The 22,382-nt window shown below is 53.6% G+C and overlaps 1 protein-coding gene across 6 annotated transcripts; it reads right to left on the bottom strand.

Annotated features, from left to right (window-relative positions):
• Window positions 1–289: 289 nt before the first annotated feature.
• On the bottom strand, window positions 290–20,466 carry TLE2 (TLE family member 2, transcriptional corepressor). 6 transcript variants are annotated; one of them, XM_060416325.1, is made up of 20 exons: window positions 20,120–20,466; window positions 19,944–20,041; window positions 19,549–19,612; window positions 19,034–19,078; window positions 16,636–16,698; window positions 14,281–14,355; window positions 13,892–14,075; window positions 13,223–13,242; window positions 12,000–12,107; window positions 11,593–11,637; window positions 10,889–11,074; window positions 9,245–9,401; window positions 8,434–8,594; window positions 7,272–7,348; window positions 6,250–6,499; window positions 5,598–5,845; window positions 5,330–5,477; window positions 3,568–3,718; window positions 2,261–2,337; window positions 290–580 (listed from the first exon to the last, which is right to left on the bottom strand). In XM_060416325.1, the coding sequence occupies exons 1-20, from the start codon at window positions 20,141–20,143 to the stop codon at window positions 473–475; spliced, it is 2,289 nt and encodes a 762-aa protein (XP_060272308.1). In that variant the 5' UTR covers window positions 20,144–20,466; the 3' UTR covers window positions 290–472. The 6 variants fall into 6 exon arrangements, with proteins under 6 accessions (XP_060272308.1, XP_060272311.1, XP_027825706.1 ...); XM_060416328.1 differs by having other exon boundaries at window positions 9,245–9,383; XM_027969905.2 differs by having other exon boundaries at window positions 10,889–11,038.
• Between the last annotated feature and the right edge of the window lie 1,916 nt (window positions 20,467–22,382).

Raw genomic sequence — 22,382 nt, 5'->3', positions numbered from 1 at the left:
TCTAAGCCCCAGGGGACCATGTCTGGCGACATCTGTGCTCCTGGCATTGAGTGGGTGGGGGCTGGGATGCTGCTCAGCACCCCACAGGCCCTGGCACGGCTCCCCAACCGGGAATTATGCAGCCCCAGTGTCAGCTGTGCCAAGGAGGAGAGACTGGTTTACAGGGAGTGGCTCTTGCTGGCCAGCACTTTTCCATCCACTAAGTAAGGTTCTGAAATCACCATTTGCTCACCCTGTCCCTCCAGGATGAGCAATGTCCCCAGTTCCCCAGCCCAAAACAAGAAGGCAGTTGTGATAAATACATTTATTTCCCAAAGGTCCTCCTGTGCATCTGGCCCCACATCCAGCAGGGGAGGACACGAGGGCTCAGCCAGAGCATGGATGAGATTTAGGGCTCGTGGTAGGACTAGAGGGGAGGTTCAGAATGACCCTCCCCTGGGAGTCAGGCCAGGGGTGCAGGAAGAAGGGGGTCTCAGTAGACCACCTCATACACGGTGGCCTTCTTGTCCCCAGAGCCTGTCACGATGTACTTGTTGTTCCCGGAGATGTCACAACTGAGCACAGAGGAGGACTCCTTGGACTGTGGACAGGAGGGGGCAGAGGAGGGGAGAGTGAGGCACAGCCAAGGCCAGCACAGTCTGGCTCATGCTCCTGACCACCTTCACATTCAGAGGAAAGACACAAGGCAACTGGGGCAGCACCTGTCCCCAAGGGTGAGCTATGGTCAAGGCCGGAGCTGAGACAGGACTTGGGGGCCCAACATGGGGAGCCTAGCCGTGAGGAGAGAAGGAGGGTAACAGTTCTTCCAGAGAAGAGTGATGATGCTCCTGGGAAGAGCCAGACCTCAGTTCCCTAGAACAGCAGAACCACCATCTTCTGGGAAGCTTAGAGAGGGTGTGTATCAGACATGAGGTCACACAGCACAGAAGAGAGCTAAGGCTTAAAAGTAGGATGACCTACACCAGCAAACTGTTTCTTTTTTTTGACCACGCAGCTTGAGGGATCTTAGTTCCCTGACCAGGGATTGAACCTAAGCTCTGGGCAGTGAGAGCACAGAGTCCTAAGCAATGGACTACCAGGGAATTCCCTCGGCAAACTACTGAAAGGGGCCCAATACAATTTCAGGCTTTGACCTGAAAGCTCATTTAAGTCCAGTAAGCTCTGGCCGGTAAGTGCAAGGACCAAATCAGTCAGTGTTACATCATCTACTATTTTTTCCCCCACAGTCCTTTAAAAAATGTAAAAACTGTTCCTCATCGAGCAGGATAGCTCTAAGAAAGATGCCAGAGTAAGTGTTGTGGAGGATGGAGAGAAATCGGAACCCTTCCATATTGCCAGTGGGAATAAGAAATTTGGGAAAGAGTCTGGCAGTTCCTTCAAAGATTAAACAACTCTCAGCAATTCCATTCCAAGATATCTGCCCAGGAGAAATGAAAACAGGCATGCACAGGAGAATGTACATGAATGTTCACAGCAGCGCAATTCACAGCAGCCCAGAAGTGGAGACAACCCTAGTACCCATCAACAGGTGATGAATGAACACAGTATGGTCCATCCACACAGTAGAATATTAGTCTCTATATTCCTTAAAATGGAAGGAGGTTCTGACACCTGCTACATCATGGATGGACCTTGGGGGATGTGATGCTCAGTGAGAGAAGAGACACAGAAGAATAAATTTTGTGTGATCGCACTCACATGAGTCATCAAATCCACAGAGACAGGAAGTAGACGGTGGGGCCAGGGGATGGGAAGTCAGTGTCTCATGGGGACAGAGTTTCAGTATGGGAAGATGAGAAAGTTCTGGAGATGATGGTAGGGATGGTTATAGGACAGTATGAATGTACTTAATGCCACTGAGCCCTGCATTTTAAAATGGTTAAGATGGTGAATTTTATATGGATTTATCACCACACTTCCCTGGTGGCTCAGACGGTAAAGTGTCTGCCTACAATGCAGGAGACCCAGGTTCAATCCGTGGGTTGGGAAGATCCCCTAGAGAAGGAAATGGCAACCCACTCCAGTATTCCTGCCTGGAAAATCCCATGGATGGAGGAGCCTGGTAGACTACAGTCCATGGGGTTGCAAAGAGTCGGATACGACTGAGCAACTTCACAACTAATAACACAGTTTGTGCACAGATGTGGCCTTCAGGCTGGTGAGGACGCTCCCCTGTTCAACCCCCACCCCTCTCTGGGTCCTGGGGCACCTGGTGTCCTGCAGTGGTGGTGGTGGGGTGGAGACTTCAGACATGCAGTACCTGGAAGATGCTGGCCCCGTACGGCGTCCTCCAGGCATTGAGCAGGTTGTCCTTCCCTGTGCTCACGAACCACCGCCCTGGGGGAGGAGGGTGAGTTCAGGAGGGTGGTGGACTGGAAGAAGCCAGGGCTAGGGGTGGCAGACAGAGACAGGGCAACCTGGTCTGGCCTCTCCCTTCCTTTCCTGCACCTCTGCCCTCTCCTGGCGGACAGGAAGCCCCTTTACTGAGGCTCCAGCCTTCCCGCCAAGTGCCAGATGGTAAACCCAAGGTCCCAAAGAGCTCTAACTGACCTTCAAGAAAGGGGAGCCCCAAGAGAGGGTGGTCAGATAAAAATAGGGTGCCCAGGGAGTTCCCTACTTGTCCAGTGGTTAGACTGTGCTTTCACTGCTGAGGGACCAGGTTTAATCCCTGCTTAGGGAACTAAAATCCCAAAAGCTATGTGGCGTGGCCAAAATTCGGGGAAAGAAGCAAAACAAAAAGAAAAACCAGGGTGCTCAGTTACATTTGAACCTAAGATCAACCATGAATCATTTTTAGTACAGGTGGGTCCCAAATAGTTCATTATCTATTTTTTAACAAATATGTATGTATTTGGCTGTGCCAGGACTTAGGGCATGTGGGATCCAGTTCCCTGACTAGGGATTAAACCCAGGCTCCCTGCATTGGCAGCCACTGGGCCAACAGGGAAGTCCCTCTGTTTGTTTTAAATATATGTAAGTTCCATGAACTACTTGGGATATATCAATACTGAAAACAACAAACAAAATTAGTGTAAGTATATCCCATGCAATATTTGAGATCTATGCACTAAAATAGTATAAATGATATCTCATGCATTTTGGGGACATACTTATGCTAATAAATTATATGCTGTTTAGTGTACAAGTATATCCCACAAGGTACTAACAAATTCTTTGTCCTTTAGAGCAGCGGTCCCCAACCTTTGTGGCACCAGGGGCTGGTTTCATGGAGGACAATTTTTCCATGAGGAACAAGATAAGAGAGGGTGGCTTCAGGGTGATTCCAGTGCATGACATTTATTGCGCACTTTATTCCTATTATTATTACATCATCTCTACCTTAGATCATCAGGCAATAGATCCTGAGGTTTGGGACTTCTGGTTAGAGTATGTCCCATGCAATACTTGGGACGTACTTCTATTAAGGAGTGATGTGTTGTTTAAGATTCAAATGTAATCGGGCATCCTCTTTTTCTGTTGTGGGTTTTTGTTGTTGTTGTTGTGATTTGGCAACCCTGCCCCAGCGCCCCAGCTCCCAGAGGCCCCACCCAAGCCCCAGAGACGCACCGCAGGAGGCAAACTTGAGGGACAGCACGCAGCTCTCGTGGAGATGCAGCTGGTATTTCTCGGGCTTCCGGACATGTAGGAGCTCCACACTACTGCTCTCCATGCCAACGGCCAGCCAGTCCTGGTTAGGGCAGTGGCCCAGGGAAAAAATCTAGGGGTGAAGAGATGAAACAAAAAACCCCTTGGCATGTGGTGGGGGGATGCCCAGAGCTGCGGGGCCCGGGGAGGAGGGGAGCAGTCCAACATTCTCCCGCTGCAGCTCCTGCATGGAGAGGCAGCTGGCCCTGGGCCTGGAGCAGAGCGCAGCAGGCAACTGCGTGTCGAATCATTAATATTAATCAGAATTACACGGAGCCCCGGGGCCTCACATCCATTATCTTCTCTGAACGCACAACAGCTCTGGGAGGGAGGGAGGGAGAGAGGGAGGGAAGGGGTGAAGCCAGTGAGGACCGCAGCTCCCCTTGAGCAGATGGTGGAAGGGAAGCTGAGGCCATGTCCAGCTCAAGGTCACAGAGCAAGTCCGAGAAAGACCAGGCCTCCCAACACCCAGCCTGGAACGTTCCCTACTTGCCAACACCTCTTTTTACTTTGCTTTGAAAGGATGCAGTGCCCTCATTGGTCTGTGTGCCACGTCAAGCACAGCACAGAGAACAGTAAGGCCCTCTTCACTCCTAAGCCTTTCTAAGTCTTCCTGATAAATTAGACACATGTGGAAAGAACCATACATTCACAGCAGAGAGAAGAGTAGAAGGTTTTGTGTGTTCCTGGCCATTTAGAAGCGTCCCTGTATAAAGAAGAGGGTAGGCTGGGAGGATGGGAGATATTCACCATGGGATCACCAGATATGAAGTCACCCATCTAAGTGTTGGGGACAAGGGATGGACAACTGTATCCACTTGCTCTCCTGATGTCTCTATCAAAGGAAGCTTCAAGCTAAAGAGAAGGTAAAATGAGTTTGGAAGCTAGTTCTCAGCAGGCTTCAAGGAGGAGACAAATTGGAGATGGGTTTTGAAGGATGGGTAGGAGTTTACCAGTTGCAGGAAGGAAGGGAAAGGCATGTCAGTCAGAGGGAACAATAAGTGGGAAGATCTAGAGGGGTCATAGGGCATGGTGTGTAAGACTAGAGCACAGAGGCCTTAAAAAAAACATGCCAAGGAGCTCACAACCTGCCCCCAAAGCAGCAGGAGACAGGATCTGGGTCCGAGGTACCTGAAGACCTGTTCTTGGCTCAGCCCCTGCAGGCTCAGCCCCGGGGAGCCCCATGATTCTGCCCAGCTCCTTTACTACATCCTTCAGTCTTGATTTTCAGAACACCCCTAACAGAGACCTCTCTGTGTCCAGCTCCTACATCAGCTTCTATCTATCCCCTGGGGTCAGCAGCTCCTCTGTGATGAGTCCTGGGGTGGGGGTAGGTCAGGAGCTCTCAGTAGGGTCAAGAGGTTGAAGGCTGGGAGGAGAAACCAGCTACACAGGAGAAGACAAAGGAACAGGGGAATGGCTTGGCAAGATCATCTGGGAAGATGATCTGAGGGTCTTAGTAGCCTCACAGCTTGATATGAATCATCTCCTTTGTGCTTCCCTGTGTCTATCTTTGAAGGACTGATTAAAGAGGAATGACTGTGGATGTGTCTCAAGGACAAGAAAGATGGACACAGAGGGTAGGTGTTTGGTCCTGTCTGGCATCTGGGTGCCTCAGGGGGAGAGGAAGGAAGGCTGGATTCCTGGAGCTTGCGTCCCACTTCTGCCAGACCCTGTGTGGCACCTGGGAGCTGAAGTCATGCTGCTGCAGCTGGCGCCCCTCCCGCAGGTCCCAGCAGCGCACGGTGTTGTCCAGGCCCCCTGTCCAGAGCCGAGTGCCATAATCCGAAATGTCGATGCAGCTGGCCCCATCCGTGTGGCCCTGGAACTGCCTGGAGAAAGGAGGGCCCAGGTGTCAACCCTGGAGGCGGTGCTGCTTTAGCGTCTTCCCAGGCAGCACCAACAGAAGAGGGCAGGAGCTTGCCCGAGGTCACAGGGCACCGGCCACCCACCTGACCATGGTCTGGTTCTGCAGGTCCCAGACCACGATGTTGCCATCGCTGCAGCAGGAGAAGCAGACCTTGGCGTCAGGACTGACGGCCAGGGCATAGCAGGCGGGCGCCGAGGAGGTCAGCTCCGCCTTGATGCGAGGAGTGGGTGCCGCCAGGTCCCAGATGGACAAGGTGCTGGCTTCACCGCCCACAATCAGACTCCGGCCGTCTGGCAGCAACTTGCAGGAACGAATGTAGTTGTCCCGGTTCTGGGAGGGGAGAGAAGCGAGGACAGGAGGTGGGACCTCCAGCCAAGCCTGCAGGAACCCAGCTGAAGAAATCATCCCACTGGCCTATAAGCTATGCTCCTGGTTGGCCCTTGAATTCCACCCATTGGCCCATAAACCCCATCCCTGTTGGGCTATAAATCGTGTCCTGTGGCCTATAATCACCTGTCGGTGCCCTAAGAGCTCTGCCCCTAATTGGCCAAAAGCCCAACCCTGGTTGGCTTATAAACTCCAGTTTAATCAGTCCTTGACCTATAGCCCCACCCCTAGGTGGCCTATAAGCCCTGCCCCTCTGGCTGCAAGGTCCCCCTCCCTTGTCTGCAGGCCCCGCCCCATGTGTCTACAGGCCCTGCCTCTTGAATGTGCAGGCCCCGCCCCACCCTCACCAGGCAGTCCAGCTGGGCCACTGGCATCTTGGCGCCGGGCTGGCCCACGTCCCACACCTTCACGCAGCCCTTGCCACCCGTGTACACGTGCTGTGTGGAGCCGCTGATGGTGACTGCACAGACCACCTCGCCGTGTGCCAGCGTGTGCAGCTGCCGCGCATGCCGTGGGATGCCTGCGCCTACCAGTGCATCGGAAGGGAAGGGCACCGGCTGCATCTGCCCGTCCGCAGACACGTGGAAGGAGTAGGCCCTGGACGGGAGGTGGGGCATGATGCACAAGGAGCCGGGACCCTCCTTACCCTCAACCCCCAGGGTAGGGAGGGGTCTTCCCCTGCCTGTGCCCCCATGTGTTTAGGGACAGGGCCCCAGGATCAAAGGTGACATGGCATGGCCAGCGCAATACAAAAGAGGAAGTGGTCCGGCTGTGGCCCGGTGCGTGGGAAGCAAGCACTTAGTAGGAGTTGGTGAAACAGAAGATCCAGGAAGATGCCTTGTGAGTTTCAGACGCAGTCCAATAGCAGCCACACAGGGCCAGTTAAATTTAAAGAAATGTAAAATTTCAGTTCCTCAGCTGCAGTGACCACATTTGAAGTGTTCAATAGCCACAGATGGCAGATGGCTCTCAGATCAGACAGCCCTAAGTATAGAATGTTCTCCTCATGGCAAAAAGTTCTACCAATCTTGGGGCCAGCTCATTCTCTGGGGTGGGAGGCATTATTGGGTAGGGAGCAACATCCTTGGGTCCCATGCTTCTAGAGGCTAGAAGCATTGGGGTGTGACATCCAAACATATCACCAGACTTCACCAAACGTCCTGGGGGAGGGGCAGCACAAAATCTATGCCCTGCTGAGAACCCCTGGTCTAGATCTTGCTTGTTACATATCTCTTTATCCAGACAGCAACTCTGGGAGCCCAAATTATCTTACAGAAGAGTCTTTTGCGACAGGCAGAGGGAGAGCCCAACCCCCACCCCACTATATAAGCACCTCAGAGGAGGCAGGGAGCACCACCCTGGTACTCACGGCTTTCCCCCAGGGATGGTGGGCAGGGAGGAAGACATGGATGACCCTCGGAGATGTGGGTGAGACTCAAACGCCATCTGCCAAAACACCAGTGGGGGTGTCACGGGGAGGGTGACTAAAACCCGTGTCTGCCTCTCCCGCGCCCACTTGCTACATCCCCCTCTGTTTATCAGAGGACCTCTCCCACCAATTTGTTTATCAGCTCCTCCCAAGAAAGGGGAGGTGCCCTCTTCTCTACCTGTCCTACAGATGGGAAAGTAGAGGCTTTCACATGAGGGAACCCCAAAGTCTCTAGCGGGAGAATCCTAGCACCCCAGAGTTGGAGGGATCCTGATGAATCTCCTGTCCAATGCTCAGAACAGGGGTCAGCAAACCACGGCCCCCTGCTTGTATTTGTAAATAAAGTTTTATTGGCACACAGCCATACCCATTCCTGTATATATTGTCTAGGATGGTTTTGAGCTATGAAAGCAGAGTCAGGTAGTTGTGATAGGAACCAACTGGTCTGCCAAGCCAAAAATGCTCACCATCTGGCCCTTTACAGAAAATATTGCTGACCTCTGTTTTACAGTGTCACTTGCAAGTGCCCATCCAGCCTCTGGCCTGGGATAACTCCAGTGACAGACCTTTTATTCCCTCTGGAGGCATCTACACCCACTTCAGGATGGCTCACTCTAGCCAGCGTTCATCCCGGTACTGCGGTACTGGGGCCCACACGGACCTTGTCCCCTCGCCTTGCTGCAGCTCGGGGCTCTCATGCCTCCTTTAGCTCCTCCTCGTGGACATCACTTCTGTCCTCTCCCTGGGCTAGTCCTTTCTCTGCAATCTATCAGGATCATCGAAGTCCCTCCGAAATCGGGGCAAACTACTGTACACCATCTGCCGGAAGGCTGAAGGGGCCCCTCACATTCCATGTCTGGGCTTTTGTTTCTCTCAATGCAGCATGATCACAGGTGTCTTTTCCGTAGTCACAGGAGCTTATCTGTACTAAGCTTGTGGGGCTACTGAGACCGTCAAATCGTCTTCTCACCGGCACTCACCAAGCCAGGATGCCCCTCACTTTCCCCATTCCCTGGTCTTTCCACGTGCAACTGGTTTCTCCTCCCAGCCCCCAGCCCCTGGGTCCTGCTGACATCTGGCATTGCTCACCCTGAGGACTCACCATGGGAGAGCGTCCGTACACCACAGAGCCGCTGACCTGGGGGGACAGGTGGAGGCTGACATAGGAGCTGGGCACGGAGAGGTCCCCGTTAAGGGCGCTGTGGGAGCCCAGGCTGAAGGATGTGGTGAAGGGACTGGACAGGGTCAGGGGACTCCTCAGGGCTGAGTAAGAAGAGATAAAGACAGGTTTTCAGACACATCGGGTCCAGCTGCCTTAGGGGAGTTCCAAGGCTCTCATGTTCTAGCACAGCATCCAACATACCCTGTCCTATCTCTAAACGCTTAACAGATGCTGTTCACTCTGGCCAACAAGCCCTTCCCTTTCCTTTTTCAGTTATCAAACTCCTACTCATCCTTCAAAACCCAGACTCAATTGTCCAGCAACATCTCAGGAACACCCTCAAACCTCCCCCACTCTACCCCTAACCTCCAACCTTGCCCATCTTGAGTCCCTCCCTCTATCCCAACCCCCATAATAACGATGGGGAAAGTGAAGCTCAGAGAAGTCAGGTCACTTGCCCAAGGTCACACAGCTGGTAAGTGTCCAAAGCTGACCTCAAACCCAAGCATGTGTAACTCCAAAACTTGTCTTTCTAGGGTACTGGAGCCCCCAAGAAAGTTACTTCCCCTCTCTGGGCCTCAGCTGACCCCTGCCACCATCAAGCCAAGACAATGAAGAAGCAAGAGGCCCAGCATGAGGCAGTGTCTAGCTCAGTCATGGAAAGTGCAAGGTAATGCCAGGACTGTAAGCCAGACCTCCTGCCTCCCCACCCCCATTGTCAAGAGCTCCCCAGAAGGGAGCAGGGACTCACCAATACTGTCTGTGGAAGGCGCAGGCTTGGCTGCTAGCTGGCGGAGGTGACTGGCCGAGCTGGGCCCAGGGGTGGATGCGTCCTGGGGCGGGGAGGAGTCGCAGGATTTGGAGGCAGGAGTGCTGGCCGGAAGATCGTTCTGGGGGATAGGGCAGGACTGAACACCACCAGACACTTGGTGCCTTGCAGCCCAAGGATCTGGGCGGAAGGTGAGAGCAGGTACACCTGGGGCAGACCAGGGCTCATGGCAGGCATACACAGACACCTGGGGACAGGCCCCACAGGTGACCCCCTGAGCACGGGACCCATGTGAGCATCCGTGCACATCCGAACGCCAGATGGACATCTGAGCATCGACCCTCGGGGTGCACACACAGGAACCCACGCAGTCTTAGGAGAATCGCGCGTGTGTGTGATAAGGCATACGATGTAGCCGCAGGGTAAAAAAGGCGGTGAACATTCACACACTTGGGGCAAGTTGGGCCCATGGGGATCATGAGAGAAGGCAGTACACAGACTTAGAAGGTGTCACATCCTTTAGGACAGAGGACCAAACTCTAGGATGGGCTCTCCAAGCAGGAGACCACAGCGTGTTCCCAAGGCAAGACCCTAGTACTGCTGGGCACCCACTTGCTCCCCATGAGGAGGGGATGTCCCCCACTGCTGTCCCTCCCCATGGGGACCCTGGAAGAGAGGGGAAGCTGAGCCTCCATGTGGGAACAAGCTCCGTCTCAGCTTTCTGTCATCGCTTTCTTTGCCTTTCAAGAAACTTCACATCCTCATCTTGTGTGGGCTGCACCCTATCTTTCTTTCCTTCACAGGATCACACGTTTTGTGACAACCGCATTCACACACCCATGGCAGGGAGTAGTTGGGGCCAACATAGGGACGGGGGGCCTTCTGGGGGCTTCTCTGTTAAAATAGCATTGCCCCTCCCACTCTGCATCTCTTTGGCATGGGAGGAGGGCACAGGAGATACCATGGGAGCCCCAACCTTGGCAGTTGCCATAGCAACCTGCTGGGAGGGGAAGCCTAGAAACCGACACAGTCTCCCTGGTAAGTGCAGGGCAGGGGTCTGGGGAAGAATTGGGGGCAGGGACAAATCGAGCTGAACTGAGAATGCCTGGGGGGGTTGGGAGGGTGGGGGAGTGCTTTCAGGTGGTCCCCTACACCTGGCATCAAACATGAGGAGAAGCAAGGAGAAAGTTTTTCTGGTATGAGTCATCTTTCCTTACAGCTGGGGCTGGTGTGTGTGTCCTCAAGGCCTTAACACTCCCAGGGCTGGAGTCAGCCTGGCCAGCTGCCAATTCTATAGTTTCACTCCCTATGTTTATTTTCACTGACTTCCTATCTATTGCTAGAGACACTTGTTTTCCACGTAAGATGGTAAGTTCCCTTTTAATATTATTTACAAAGTTGCCTTTTCAGATTTATTGAGATTCCACGGAATGAGTCCACTGAGGAAAAATTTCCGGGCTAATGCAGAGGTAGATTTTTAGGGACGTAATAATCAGGAAGGGAATGCTGGAGCACACCAGCCTGGCTCATTTCTCTCATCCCACATCTAACGCGGCAGCCTGTTTTCAGGTCCCTGGGATGAATAAAATGAGTTTCAAGCCCCCCCCCGCCCCCACCACTACTTACCAGGACGAGTTCCTTGGCTCTGGGGAGTGGTGAGCCAAGGCTGGAGGCCAAGGAGGCTGGACTGTCCACGAGGTCCCGACGAGCAGGGATGCAGGTAGGTGCCTTTCCACATGGGGTGGTTGCTGGGCTGGGGGGCTCGGAGGGTTGGTCCTGGGTTTGAGGAGGTGACGATGAATGGGGGTGGCACTGAAGTGGCAGAGGAAGGAGAGCTCCTCTCTATACCCTACCCGTGTCCCACCCCGACCTCTAGAATGGACATCTAGGACCCACCTTGGGAGGATTATGAAACCTCCCTGTGCCTCAGTTGATTCATCTGTACAGTGGGCTTAAGGACATAAGCTACACAGAGCAACAACTCTATATGGGCTTGGTTTTCTTTCCCCTCATTGAATAGATGAGGAAAAGTGAGGCCAGGGAAGGGGTGTCACTGCCCCGAAGTCACGCAGAGAACCAGGGCATGAAGCCACTTCCATTGCCTGCCTCTGGGGTTCTCTGGGCCTCAGTTTCCCCACCTATGCTATGGACAGGTCAGCCTGGGATGTCCTGGTTTCCCCTACTCCCCTTGGCCCCATAGCATCCCCATCCCAGCCATTCCACAGAGAGGGGAACACAAGGCCCCCCAACTCTCCCAGATAACCCACTGCCTGCTCTGTGCCCAGACCAGACCTGAAGTCAGAGTGGGAAGAGCCTGGACCCTGACTCACCTCGTCCACCACCAGGTTGTAGTCGCTCTTGTCCTCGTCACTCTCCTGGGGGGACATGGGGGGAAGAGAGCTCACCGTGGCCCTACCCCTGCCTCCACACCCCCTTACATCTCCTTGGGAGGGTCTGATTGGGATTCTGGGGCTTAGTTCATTTGTTCAATACAAAGGAGACCAGTGGGGGAAATCTCTCAACGTAGAAGAATGGAGAAGATGAATCTGAGCACCCAAGAGGTGCTGTGTGGCCTCAGTTTACCCCTCTTTGCTGTGGGGGGAGAGCCGGAGGTCAGGAGCATCCTTACCTCCTTCCCAGCTCTTGACCCACAGAGGCGATCAACCTCTCAGGCTGGTTGGCCTCACCCACCCCCATCTGCCCACCCAAGTCCATGCGCGCCTCCCTCTCTACTCACATAAGGTCCTGACAGATCCTTCTCCTCGGCTCTCTGCTTTCCATTTCCACCCAGGCCGCTGGGCCGCTCCTCTTCCACCACACTCTCCGGGGGTGAGGGAGACACACTCTGCAGAGCCACAGGGGCCAGGTGGGAGAGAGTCAGAGCCCGAAGCCCAAGACTGGGTCCTGGCCCAGCCAGAACCGAGGATCCCCATCATTGTTATTAGGACCTGTGCCCCAAGCTTCTCATCTGGAAAAAAGGACCTTCCAAGGGCAGATTCAGTGGTGTTGTGACAATCATAAATGTCCCCAGATATCACCCAAGGGCCCCTGGGGGGCACCCGTGCAAACTGAAATAAGCTCTGAGTGCAAAATGCATTCAGAGCTTGGAGACAGTAAAGATCCCATTAAGACTGTTTTATGTTGTGAGTTTGGGTTCTGAGGGAGGCATGAGCCAACCTTGCAGGTCTCTTTGCATGGCCCTGCAATAAACCTTTCTCCGCTAAACAAAACAAAACAAAACAAAACAACCTTTTATGTTGATTACAGGTTGAAATATTGTAGATGCATTGTGTTAAATAAAATTTACTGTTGAAATTCATTTCACCTGCTTAACTTTTCTAATGTGGCTACCGGAAAATTCATAGTGATGTTTACAGAAAGTTAAATATGTGATTGAAAATGCATGGAAACACACGCACACTCGAGTGTGTGTAAAACCATGAAGTGGGAATAAGCCCTGTGGGGGGCACCCATGTCCATTTTCTGACTGTGACACTATTTTAGTTCTGAAAGATGTTATCACTGGGTGAGGGGTACAGGGGACCTCCTTGTACATTTCTTTGCAACCTCCCGCACATCTATAATGATTTCAAAACTAAACAATTTTTAAAAACTACCTACAGGGCTCACATGATATTTCTGTTGGGCAGTGCTCTTGTAGATGATAAAAATGGAGAGGATGAGGGATAAATTAATGACAGAGGAATGGATGGAATGCTACCCAGGCATGCATTCATTTATTCTATTGCAAAAATCGCTTGAGATGGAAAATTTGAAATAAATAAAACTCTAGTCTTATGGGCAGGCCCCTACCCCCCCAAAATACAGGCTACACAGTGTGAAAGCGGGATGTGGTCTCCTTCTGAGGCCCCAACAGCTCAGAACAAGCAGCTTCAGCCACATGTGAATACAAAGCAAATGTTAGATAAGAGGGCAAGTCCCCCGAGCCCCTCAACTTACCCTGCTAGGGACTCTCTCCACTGGCGGGCGGGGGTGGGGTAAAGGGAGAGAAAGGAAAAGAAGCGGGGGGTTATATCCCACGGTGCTAGAGCGCTCAGCCGTCCACTGCACATAAAGCCCTCTTCCCAACTCAGAAACTCCCTCCTCCTTCTAACACCCTGGCAAGGAGTGGACTGTCCCTTCCCTGCACCATTCAGATAGATGCCCAGAGAGGTTTATAACTTGCCCAAAGACACATAGCCCACGGAGAACAGAATGGAACCTGCAACTCTGCAGCCCCCTCCGTTCCCTCACGTTTATTTTTAAGTTTTATTTATTATTTCTTTTAAGGCTGTGCTGGGTTTCCGCTGCTGTGTGGGCTACTCTCTAGTTGAGTTACGCGAGCTTCTCATCGCAATGGCCTCTTGCTGTGGCGCACGGGCTCTAAGGAGCGCAGGCTTCGGGAGTTGCGGCTCCTTGGCTCTAGAGCACAGGTTCAATTACTGTGGCGCACAGGCTTTGTGGGATTGTCTTGGACCAGGGATTGAGCCCGTGTCTCCTGCATTAGCAGGCAGCTTCTTTACCACCGAGCCACCTGGGAAGTTCCATCCTTCTCATTTAGATGAGTTTAGTGGTCCTGCTACCCTCTCCCCACGCCCCCAGCCCCTGCCATCGGGGATGTCCACTCACCTCTGGACCCCTCTGCCTCCACGCCTGCCCGCTCCTCCTTGGTGACCGCGGCCAGCTGAGCCTGGGCGGCCAGGGCTCCCGACAGGGCCAGCAGCCCCGTAGCACTGCTGCCCACCAGCCCCGCTGGGCGAGGGGTGAGGGGCACAGGGGGGGCGTGGTGGGCCAGTGGCTGGAGCTGCTGCTGCTGGAGAGGAGGGGGGTGGGCCAGGGGCGGGCAGGGGCAGGCCCTGGGAGCCCCCGCTTCCCCTAGCTGAAGCCGGAGAGGCTGTGTCTGGGCAGACAGGGCCCGCCTTGGGGTCTCCAAGGCTACCGGAGCACTGGCCCGCTAGCTGCCCACCCAACACCCCCAGCTTCACCACCGAGGGCAGGGCGGGCGCCAGACGACTCACCCCAATGAGGCTGTTCAGCTCCCCGACTGTCACCTGCTTGGCCCGCTCCACAGCCTGCAGGACCTGCTGTTGGTGCTGGAGGTGGGGGTGGGGTCAGGGGCGCTCAGGAGAGCGCCCTTATCTGATCAGAGACCTCACCTCTCAGACAACACCCTCTGGGACCCCCCCTTTTTTATCAGTCACACCCTGCAAGCATGTGGGATCTTAGTTCCTTGACCAGGAATCCAACCCGCAGCCCCTACGTTGGGAGTACTGGACCATCAGGAAAGCACCTGCCCCTCTTCTTCTCTCACTTGCTCTTTCTATTATATTTTCTTTCTCTCCTTTCAAAATCAGGAAACAAAGCACTGCAGTGCAGTTCAAACCAATACTTAGAAAGCGGAGTTTATACATCAGAGTCCCCGCCTCTGGCACCGCTGACGTCATGGCTGGGCCACTGTGTATGGGGACCGTCCTGGGCACTGTGGCATGTGGAGCCCCATCCCTGCCCCCAACACTCACTGGATGCCAGAAACACCCCCAGTAGTCACAACCACAAAGGTCCCCACCATCACCCAGTGTCCCCTGAGGACAGAATCACCCCCAGTAAAGAACCACTGTACAAATAAGCAGCCATGGGCCAACCACCCAGGTCACAAAATACAAACTGGCAGTCTCTAAAGGTCCCCCATGCACCCCACCCTCATCCCGCCCTTGTTCCTTCCTTCCTCTCCCCCCTTTCACATGGTGATAAAACATCCTCAACTGCACTGTTGGATACAGAAGCCGTTTGCAGCCACTGAGCACTTGAAATGTGGCTGGTGCAACTGAGGAACGAGATGCCTCCTTTAATTAATTTGACAGAAATTTACATATTAATTTAATGTAATATATTATAAAAGAAATAAAAATTAATACAGATGTAAATGGCTACACATAGCTAGTGGCTCCTGTGTTCTCTCTAAGGCCACTTTTGCACCCAAACTACCCAGGATGGAGATTGGGGCTGTTCCATTAAGGAGGTGTCAGGATACCGTTGGGGTGTCCTGTATGGGGCACACCTGTAAGGGTGTGTCCAGGCCAGGGATTGGTATGTTTTGACTGCAAAGGGCCAGAGAGTCAATAATTTTGGTTTTGTAGGCCAGAGGGTCTCTATGGAAACTACTCAGCTCTGCCATTTTATGGGGAAAGCTGCCATAGACAACAAAAACATGAATGGGCATGGCTGTGTGCCAATAAAACTTTATTTACAAAACAAGTGAAAGGCCAGTGATTTAGCCCTCAGGTTGCTGTTTGCTGACTCCTGGTCTAGAAGCATGGAATTTGCTGGGGCACAAATGTGTGTCTTAATTCACTCCTTCCCAAAGTCCTTTTACCCCATTTCCTACTGTAGTTTGGCCTCTGTCATGCTGGGCCACCTTGTTCAGACACCATCTCTAAATCCGAGAGCAGACAGAATGAATCTCACTCCGTCTCAAGAGCCCAGAAACCTTGATGGGGTCCAAACCAAAAGGAGCATCTTTCCCCTTTCGTGGTCTCCAACACAGTGAGGGCCCCCTGTGTAGCTACCTTGTGTCAGAATCTGTCCTCTCATCTCTCTGGAGATAGAATGTTCCAGATGGAAGCAGGAATGGGGGTTCAAAAGTCCTGAAGAGCTTAGGGCATTTGCACAAGGGCTAACTTTATTTTTTAAATTTCAATGAAGTGCTCACACTCTCTTATCTGTCCCTTTCCACATTTTTGTATTATTGTGATTACAAGTACAGAAGAGTTACCCTTTAACCATGTTTAAGTGGTATGAAGCACGTTCACATTGTCCTGCAACCATTCCCACAATCATCTCCAGAGCTTTCTCATCCTCCCAAATGGAAACTCTGTCCCCATGAAATACTGACTCCCTGTTCCCTTCCCCAGCTCTTGGCCCCACCACCTACTTCCTGTCTCTGTGGATCTGACTCCTCCAGGGACCTCCTGTGAGTGGAATCACATAGTATATGTCCTTTTGTGACTGGCTGATTTCTATCAGCATAATGGAGGGACTAAGTACCAGGGACAGACTTTTATTTGGTGTACTAAACACCAGCATCATCCTCACCACCTTGTATGTAGCCGCTGTTCTAAATTTTATGACCGAGGCACAGAGAGGGCAATGTTCTAAATTTTATGATGGAGCACAGAGAGGGCAAGCCACTAGCCCAAGGCCACATGGCCAGGATTTGGACCGAGGCAGCCTGGCTGCAGGCTTGAGCACCAACCCCCTTTCCTCTCAGCCAAAACCTGCCTCCATCCCGAAAGTCCCAGCCCAGCCAGTGCCTAGACTCCCAGGCCAAATCCTTCTTCCAGTTCCCCTCCCCCACCTCCACGAAGCCCACTCACCTCCTGAGTCAGGAAGGGGATAATCTGAGCACAGATCCCACTGAGACGCTTCACAATCTCGGCCTGGCAGGAAGCAACAGGGAGGAGGCTTGGAGGCCAGGCTGTCAATCCACAACCTCAACTCCAGGGCACAACAAGCCTTGCAAAGCTTGGGGTGAGGGGTCTGTCTCCCACAGGTGCAAATATGGGACACAGGCTGAGAGTCTGGCAGAGAGGCTGTCCACCTGATGTCCAGTGCAGCGTTGAGCTGAGAGACAGGATGGATATACCACCTGCCAGACCCACTCAACAGAGATTCCCAGAAAGCAGGTGCAGCCACCCAGTGCAGACTGGGACCTACCCCCGCTCCCCCAGGAGCTTTGAGTTCAGCATAAACAGAGGGAGTGGAGCCCCCGCCTGGAGTCCCAAGTTCAAGCCCTGGCTGGTCCCAGGTCTTTCCCAGGCATGGCCCCTCTCTCGGTTGCCCCTGTGCCCTGTGGCTGCAGTCAGCAGGCCATCCCAGTATACCACTCAGGAGTGTGATGCTATAAGAAATACACATTCTGGGGGAAAGAATTTGAAAAAGAATAGCTACATGTACATGTATAGCTGTCCCTTAACACAACATTGTTAATCAACTCTAACCCAATATAAAATAAAAAGTTAAAAAATTTATATATACATTTGCTCTTTGCCTTGTTCTTGGCACGGAGCTCCTACAACTCTAGGGATTTCAGAATAGTAGCGGCAAGAGGAGCATCTTTTGTCATTCACAATAAGTCCATGTCACCCACACTTGAGTGACACTTAGGGATGGAACTTCTCTCAGGCCTACCCCCAACCCCTGACCTCCAAGGAGGGGAGAGGGGCTGGGGGGTGGCAGAGAGCTTCCTGGTGGGTGGATGCGTGTTTGTGGAGGGAGACAGTGTCCGGAGAAGGCACAGAAGCTCCAGGCCCTTCTCCCTAACCTTGTCCTGTGTATCTCTTCCATCAGGCTGTTTCTAAGTCATATCTTTTATCATAAATGGGTAATGTAAGTAAGAGCTTTCCTGAGTTCTGTGAGCCATTCTGGCAAAACATCAGACCAGGGAGTGGGTTATGGGAACTCTGATTTATAGCTGGCGGGTCAGAAACCCAGGAGGCAGGGGCAGTCCTGTGGGGCCCTAATCCTAACCCTGAACCACTGGGGTTTGCACCAGGTAGGTGCGTTAGGGTTGAACTGAAGCATAGGGACACGCAGCTGGTGTCAGATTTCCAGAACTGTTCTGTGTAGCGAAAACACACACATTTCGTGTCAGAGAGTGGGTTAGAAATAGTGTGGTTTTACTTGTAGGTTTCATCTGGGACTGGGGCTGGGCAGGGAGTGCCCCATAGAGGCTGAACAGAGGGGAAACATGTGAGTGGGTGGGGAAGGGGGTTTTCTGTCAGTCTGTGCTTTGCCCCTGCCTGAGTTACAGAGCTGCTGGATGCACCTGGGTGAGGCTGTGTCTTCCATCTCTTACCAGGAGGGTGGAACCAGGCTCCCAGAGTTGGGACCCTACACCTTGCCCTCCACCCCATAAAGAGGTCTATTTCATGCACCCATAGGACCACACCATGCTGCAGGCAAACAAGCCCCCTCCTACCCACACCAGACCCAGGAGAACCCACAGAGACCCAGAAAAGCATGCCAAGGCAGGCTCCCTCAAGGCACTCCCAGCTCACCCTCACTTCTTCCCACCCACCAGAAAGACCCTAGGCTTTGCCGATTAATTCTAATATTCTGATGGACAGAACCCAAGATTCCATCAACCTTAGAATCTCCAGGTCCCTCTTGTCCTCTTAGAAAACATCTGGGTGCATGGGTGGTTCTGTGATAAAATTCTCACCTCCCCTTTAGAAACCATCAGAAAATCTTAAGGTCAGTCTCAGGATCTGGGGGTTAATCTCGGGCACATGGAGCCAATTTCAGAACCTTCAGGTATGACTCAGAACCCTGAGATCACTCTCAGACATAGAAGACAGTCTCAGAACCTTGGATCATTAGCATTAATCTTAGAACCTTCAAAACGGCATCAGAACCTAGGGGTTCCATCTCAGACCCTAAGGATCCATCTCCGGATGTCAGACACATTGGGCTGAAAGGGACCTCTAAGACTATCTGTTTGTCCCCTTCTTAGGACAGAAGTCCCTCCCCAGGCTCCGTGACCTGGCTGTTGGCCTCTACTACAAGGAAGCTGGCCCTTATCTGCTGCCCACATCTCTCCTGGACAAAATCTCCAGAAATTCATTTTCAAGGCTGAAATCTGGCCCCTAGTCCCAGAGATTTCAGGATAAGATGTCTGCTCCCTGGGCCTGTGACTGCTGGAGATCTGGGTCCCTCTCACAGCTTCCAGATCCCCCTCCTCCCACTGGACACCCTTACCCTCAACACAGTTACCTGCTTATGCATTTCGATGTTGAGCCCGTAGGACATTTCATAGTACTGCAAAGGAAAGGCCGTCTGGCAGTGTCCATCATAGCCACGGATGTCCAGCTGCACTGGGTGACTGGGTCTTCCAACAGCCCCCAGACTCAGGGGATCACAGCAGGACCCAGAGCCTCCCAGATCCTTGGGGGCCCAGAAAGGGGGCCCAGAAAGGGAGCCCAGAAAGGGAGCCCAGAGGAGAAAGCAAGACTCTCCTCCCTCCATTCTCTCCAGGGGGGTGGGGTCACCTCAGCCCCTCAGAGATGCCCAGGAGGAGAGGAGGTATCCTTGATTTATTGTTCCAAGAGCTGGCAGACAGCCTGGAACCCCAAGCAGCCTATTTTACAGATGAGGGAAACTGAGGCCCACAGCCGGCTGGGGACATGTCCTAGAGCAGTACTGGAGTTGGGGTTCATGCCCATCATGTTTCAACTCACAGACAAGCCATCTTCCCCACTGCCTCCCACCCAGTATGACAACCCCCTCACCATGACATAATGTCGCTGCATTTCTGTCTTCTCACTGGCCAACTTCTCACACTCCAGCTTGAGGCTGGGAAGGGGACGGAACATTGGGATTCCATCCTCCTTGCCCCCCAGCAGAGACACCCACGGACCCCTTCTGGGCCAGCTTCCACAGTGATGAGATTGGCTCTCCCCACCTCCACACACCCACCCCCAACTCCCGCTCCCAGGCCGGCCCCATCCTTTCCCAGGCTCCAAGTGTCCCAGCACTGGACAGGCTGTCCTCCTCACCTTCGCTTCTACCTGGAAGCCCTCCTCTCCGCCCTGGGGTCCCTCCGTCCTCCCAGCACGCTGGTGACCCCGCCCCTCTGCCCCAGGCGAGCCTCTGGGGAGGGGCGCCCCGGTCCCCAACCCCTTACCTGTGGTACTGAGCCTGAAGAAACTGGAATTCTTCTTTGATGCGGTCGCAGATCTCCAAGATCGAGAACTTGAAGGGCTGGCCGGACTGAAGCGGGGTCTTGAGGGGGGACGCCCAGGTCTGAGTTCCAGGACGCCCGGCGCCCCCAACCTCCCCGCAGCCTGGGCCCCCACTCACCGGGTGCCTTCCCTGGGGGTACATCCTGCCGATCCGGGAGGCCCTCCGCCACGACTCCGGAGCTTGACGATCTGGGGGGGCCAGGAGAAGGCGGGGTGGGGGAGAGGCTGGGGTGGGGGGTCTGCCCGAGAAAGAAGGGGCAGCGGCGTGGGGCAGGGGACCCTGGAGTTCCCCCGCCCCCCGAGTGAGCGCGCGGTGTCGCGGGGACCAAGGGGCGCCGAGGCCCCCGCCGGGCGTGGGGCGCGCGACCGGCGCAGAAGGTCGGGCGAGCGGCGGCCGGTTTCGGAGGCGCGGGCGGCGGGCCCCGCGCGGAGCCGCCTCCCTCCGGCGGGGCTCGGCCGGGAGCCGCGGGCAGAGCCGCCTTAAGGTGGCGCCGCCGCCCCCGGCCCGCCCACCCGGCCCGCCTGCCCCTCGCGCTGCGGCCCCGGGACCACCCCCTCCCTTCCACCCGGGACCAGTAGGGAAACTGAGGCTACCGTCCAGCCCCGCAAACGTCGCCACTCCCCACTCTCCCGAGGACCCAAGAGAGAAAAACCAGTTAAACACCTAGTGACCCACTGTGAGGGTAGCTTGGGGCGGGGAAGACAGGAGGGGGCCTGAAATGGTCTTTCTGAGGAAATGGGCTTAGACTTAAGGATGGGGAAAACAGCCTGCCAAGCGCTGGCTGGAGAACCTGCCTGCAGGGACAGAGTCTAACCTGCAAAATCATCAGAGAAGGGTTGAGCTTGCGGGCAGAGCCAGGCCCCTCCACCCTCACTGGGCCTCGGTATTCGGTATTCCCACCTGTAAAATGGTCAAAGCAGGGGTTATTTTCCGACTACACACACAGGAACAGCCCTTAGCCTGCTCTGGAACGGAGTAAACTTCCAGAGATGGGAGTTGGGTTCCCATGGCCACACCAGTGGACCTGGCTGTCTCCGCTCTCAGACCATGAGCTCCTAGAAAACAGAGGTCCCACTGACGACAAATACGGATTTCTGCCATCAGACTGAGATCTCTCTCAAGGTGGGACTCCATCTCCCATTGCAGACTGCACATATCCAGTGAGGTGGGAGGTAGGACATTCTTATTCCCATTTTGCTCATGAGAAACTTCAGGGTCGTTTGTTAAGTCAATCAACAAACGTGTGGAGAGCCTAGTGTGGACCAGACACTGCTCCAGGCCCAGGAGTTCAACAGGGAACCAAACAGAGAAAACCCCTGGCCTTGTGTTAATATCTGCACCCGTGTCTGTAGATGAGCAAGCAGAAGCATACAAAAGCCCTGTTGAATTTATTGAGCACCTATGACATACCAGGCCTCCTTCTAGGCAGACGGAATACAGGATGGATGGAGAACAGATTTCTTGCCTTCTCTGAGATCAGTGGATAAAACAAGATTGTAGCTAGAAAATCATGAAAGTGTGTGTGTGTACAAAGAGGCTTTAGGGGGGCAATTATGGAGATTAGAGGGAATCTACTTATTTGGGGTGTCTGAGAGAAACCTCTTGGAGGAGGTTGACGCATGAAGGCTAAAGATGGGGAGTCATGGGAAGGAGGAAGGAAGATTCTAAAGATAAAGGATAAAGATACATGTGTGTGTTGTGAAAATGTTAGTCGCTCAGTCACGTCTGACTCTTTGCAACCCCATGGGCTGTAGCTCACTGACTCCTCTGTCCATGGAATTCTCCAGGCCAGAATATTGGAGTGGGTTGCCATCCCCTTCTCCAGGGGAATCTTCCTGACCCAGGATCGAACCCAGGTCTCCCGCACTGCAGGCAGATTCTTTACCGTCTGAGCCACCAGGGAAGCTGGAGTATAAGTATTCTATGGTTCCCTATTGCCATCAAGAAAAAAGCCAAACTCTTTCCTCTTCCCACAAGGCCCTGCACAAACCCTCTCCCCACCCTCCCTTCCCTGACCCCAACTCACATCACTTTCACCCACTTACATTCCCCTCCAGCTACATGGGCTTCCCCTGCTGTTCTTCCCAGACACCCAGTACGATCCTGCCCCAGGGCCTTTGCACTTCCTGCTCCCTTTCACTGGAATGCTGTTCCCTTGCTTCTTATTATTCAGGTCTCAGCACCAAGGTCAATTCCTCAGAAAGGCCCTTCCTAGCCACCCACTTAAACAATATTCACCCACCCACTCCACCCTGTTATTCTCAAACACTGCATCTTGTACTCTCTCTTGCTCTCTTGGCCCTATCAGAGTTTATTTTGACATGATTGTGTTTCTTTGTGGGTTGTTCCACTCATTCTTCTCCCTCACTCAGCCATGTTG

Source organism: Ovis aries, chromosome 5 (assembly GCF_016772045.2).
Source record: "Ovis aries strain OAR_USU_Benz2616 breed Rambouillet chromosome 5, ARS-UI_Ramb_v3.0, whole genome shotgun sequence".
Taxonomy (NCBI): Eukaryota; Metazoa; Chordata; class Mammalia; order Artiodactyla; family Bovidae; genus Ovis; species Ovis aries.
Note: the sequence above shows the minus strand (reverse complement) of the source record. Positions and strands in the feature narration are given on the sequence as shown.

Excerpts from the sequence above, each read along its gene's own strand:
- TLE2 (XM_060416325.1), bottom strand. The coding sequence starts at position 20,143 with ATGTACCCCCAGGGAAGGCACCCG. Across the intron at positions 16,699-19,033 it reads ACATCGAAATGCATAAGCAG|GCCGAGATTGTGAAGCGTCT; the intron begins GTAACTGTGTTG and ends GCTTCCTGCCAG. Across the intron at positions 8,595-9,244 it reads GCCTTCCACAGACAGTATTG|CCCTGAGGAGTCCCCTGACC; the intron begins GTGAGTCCCTGC and ends CTTCTTACTCAG.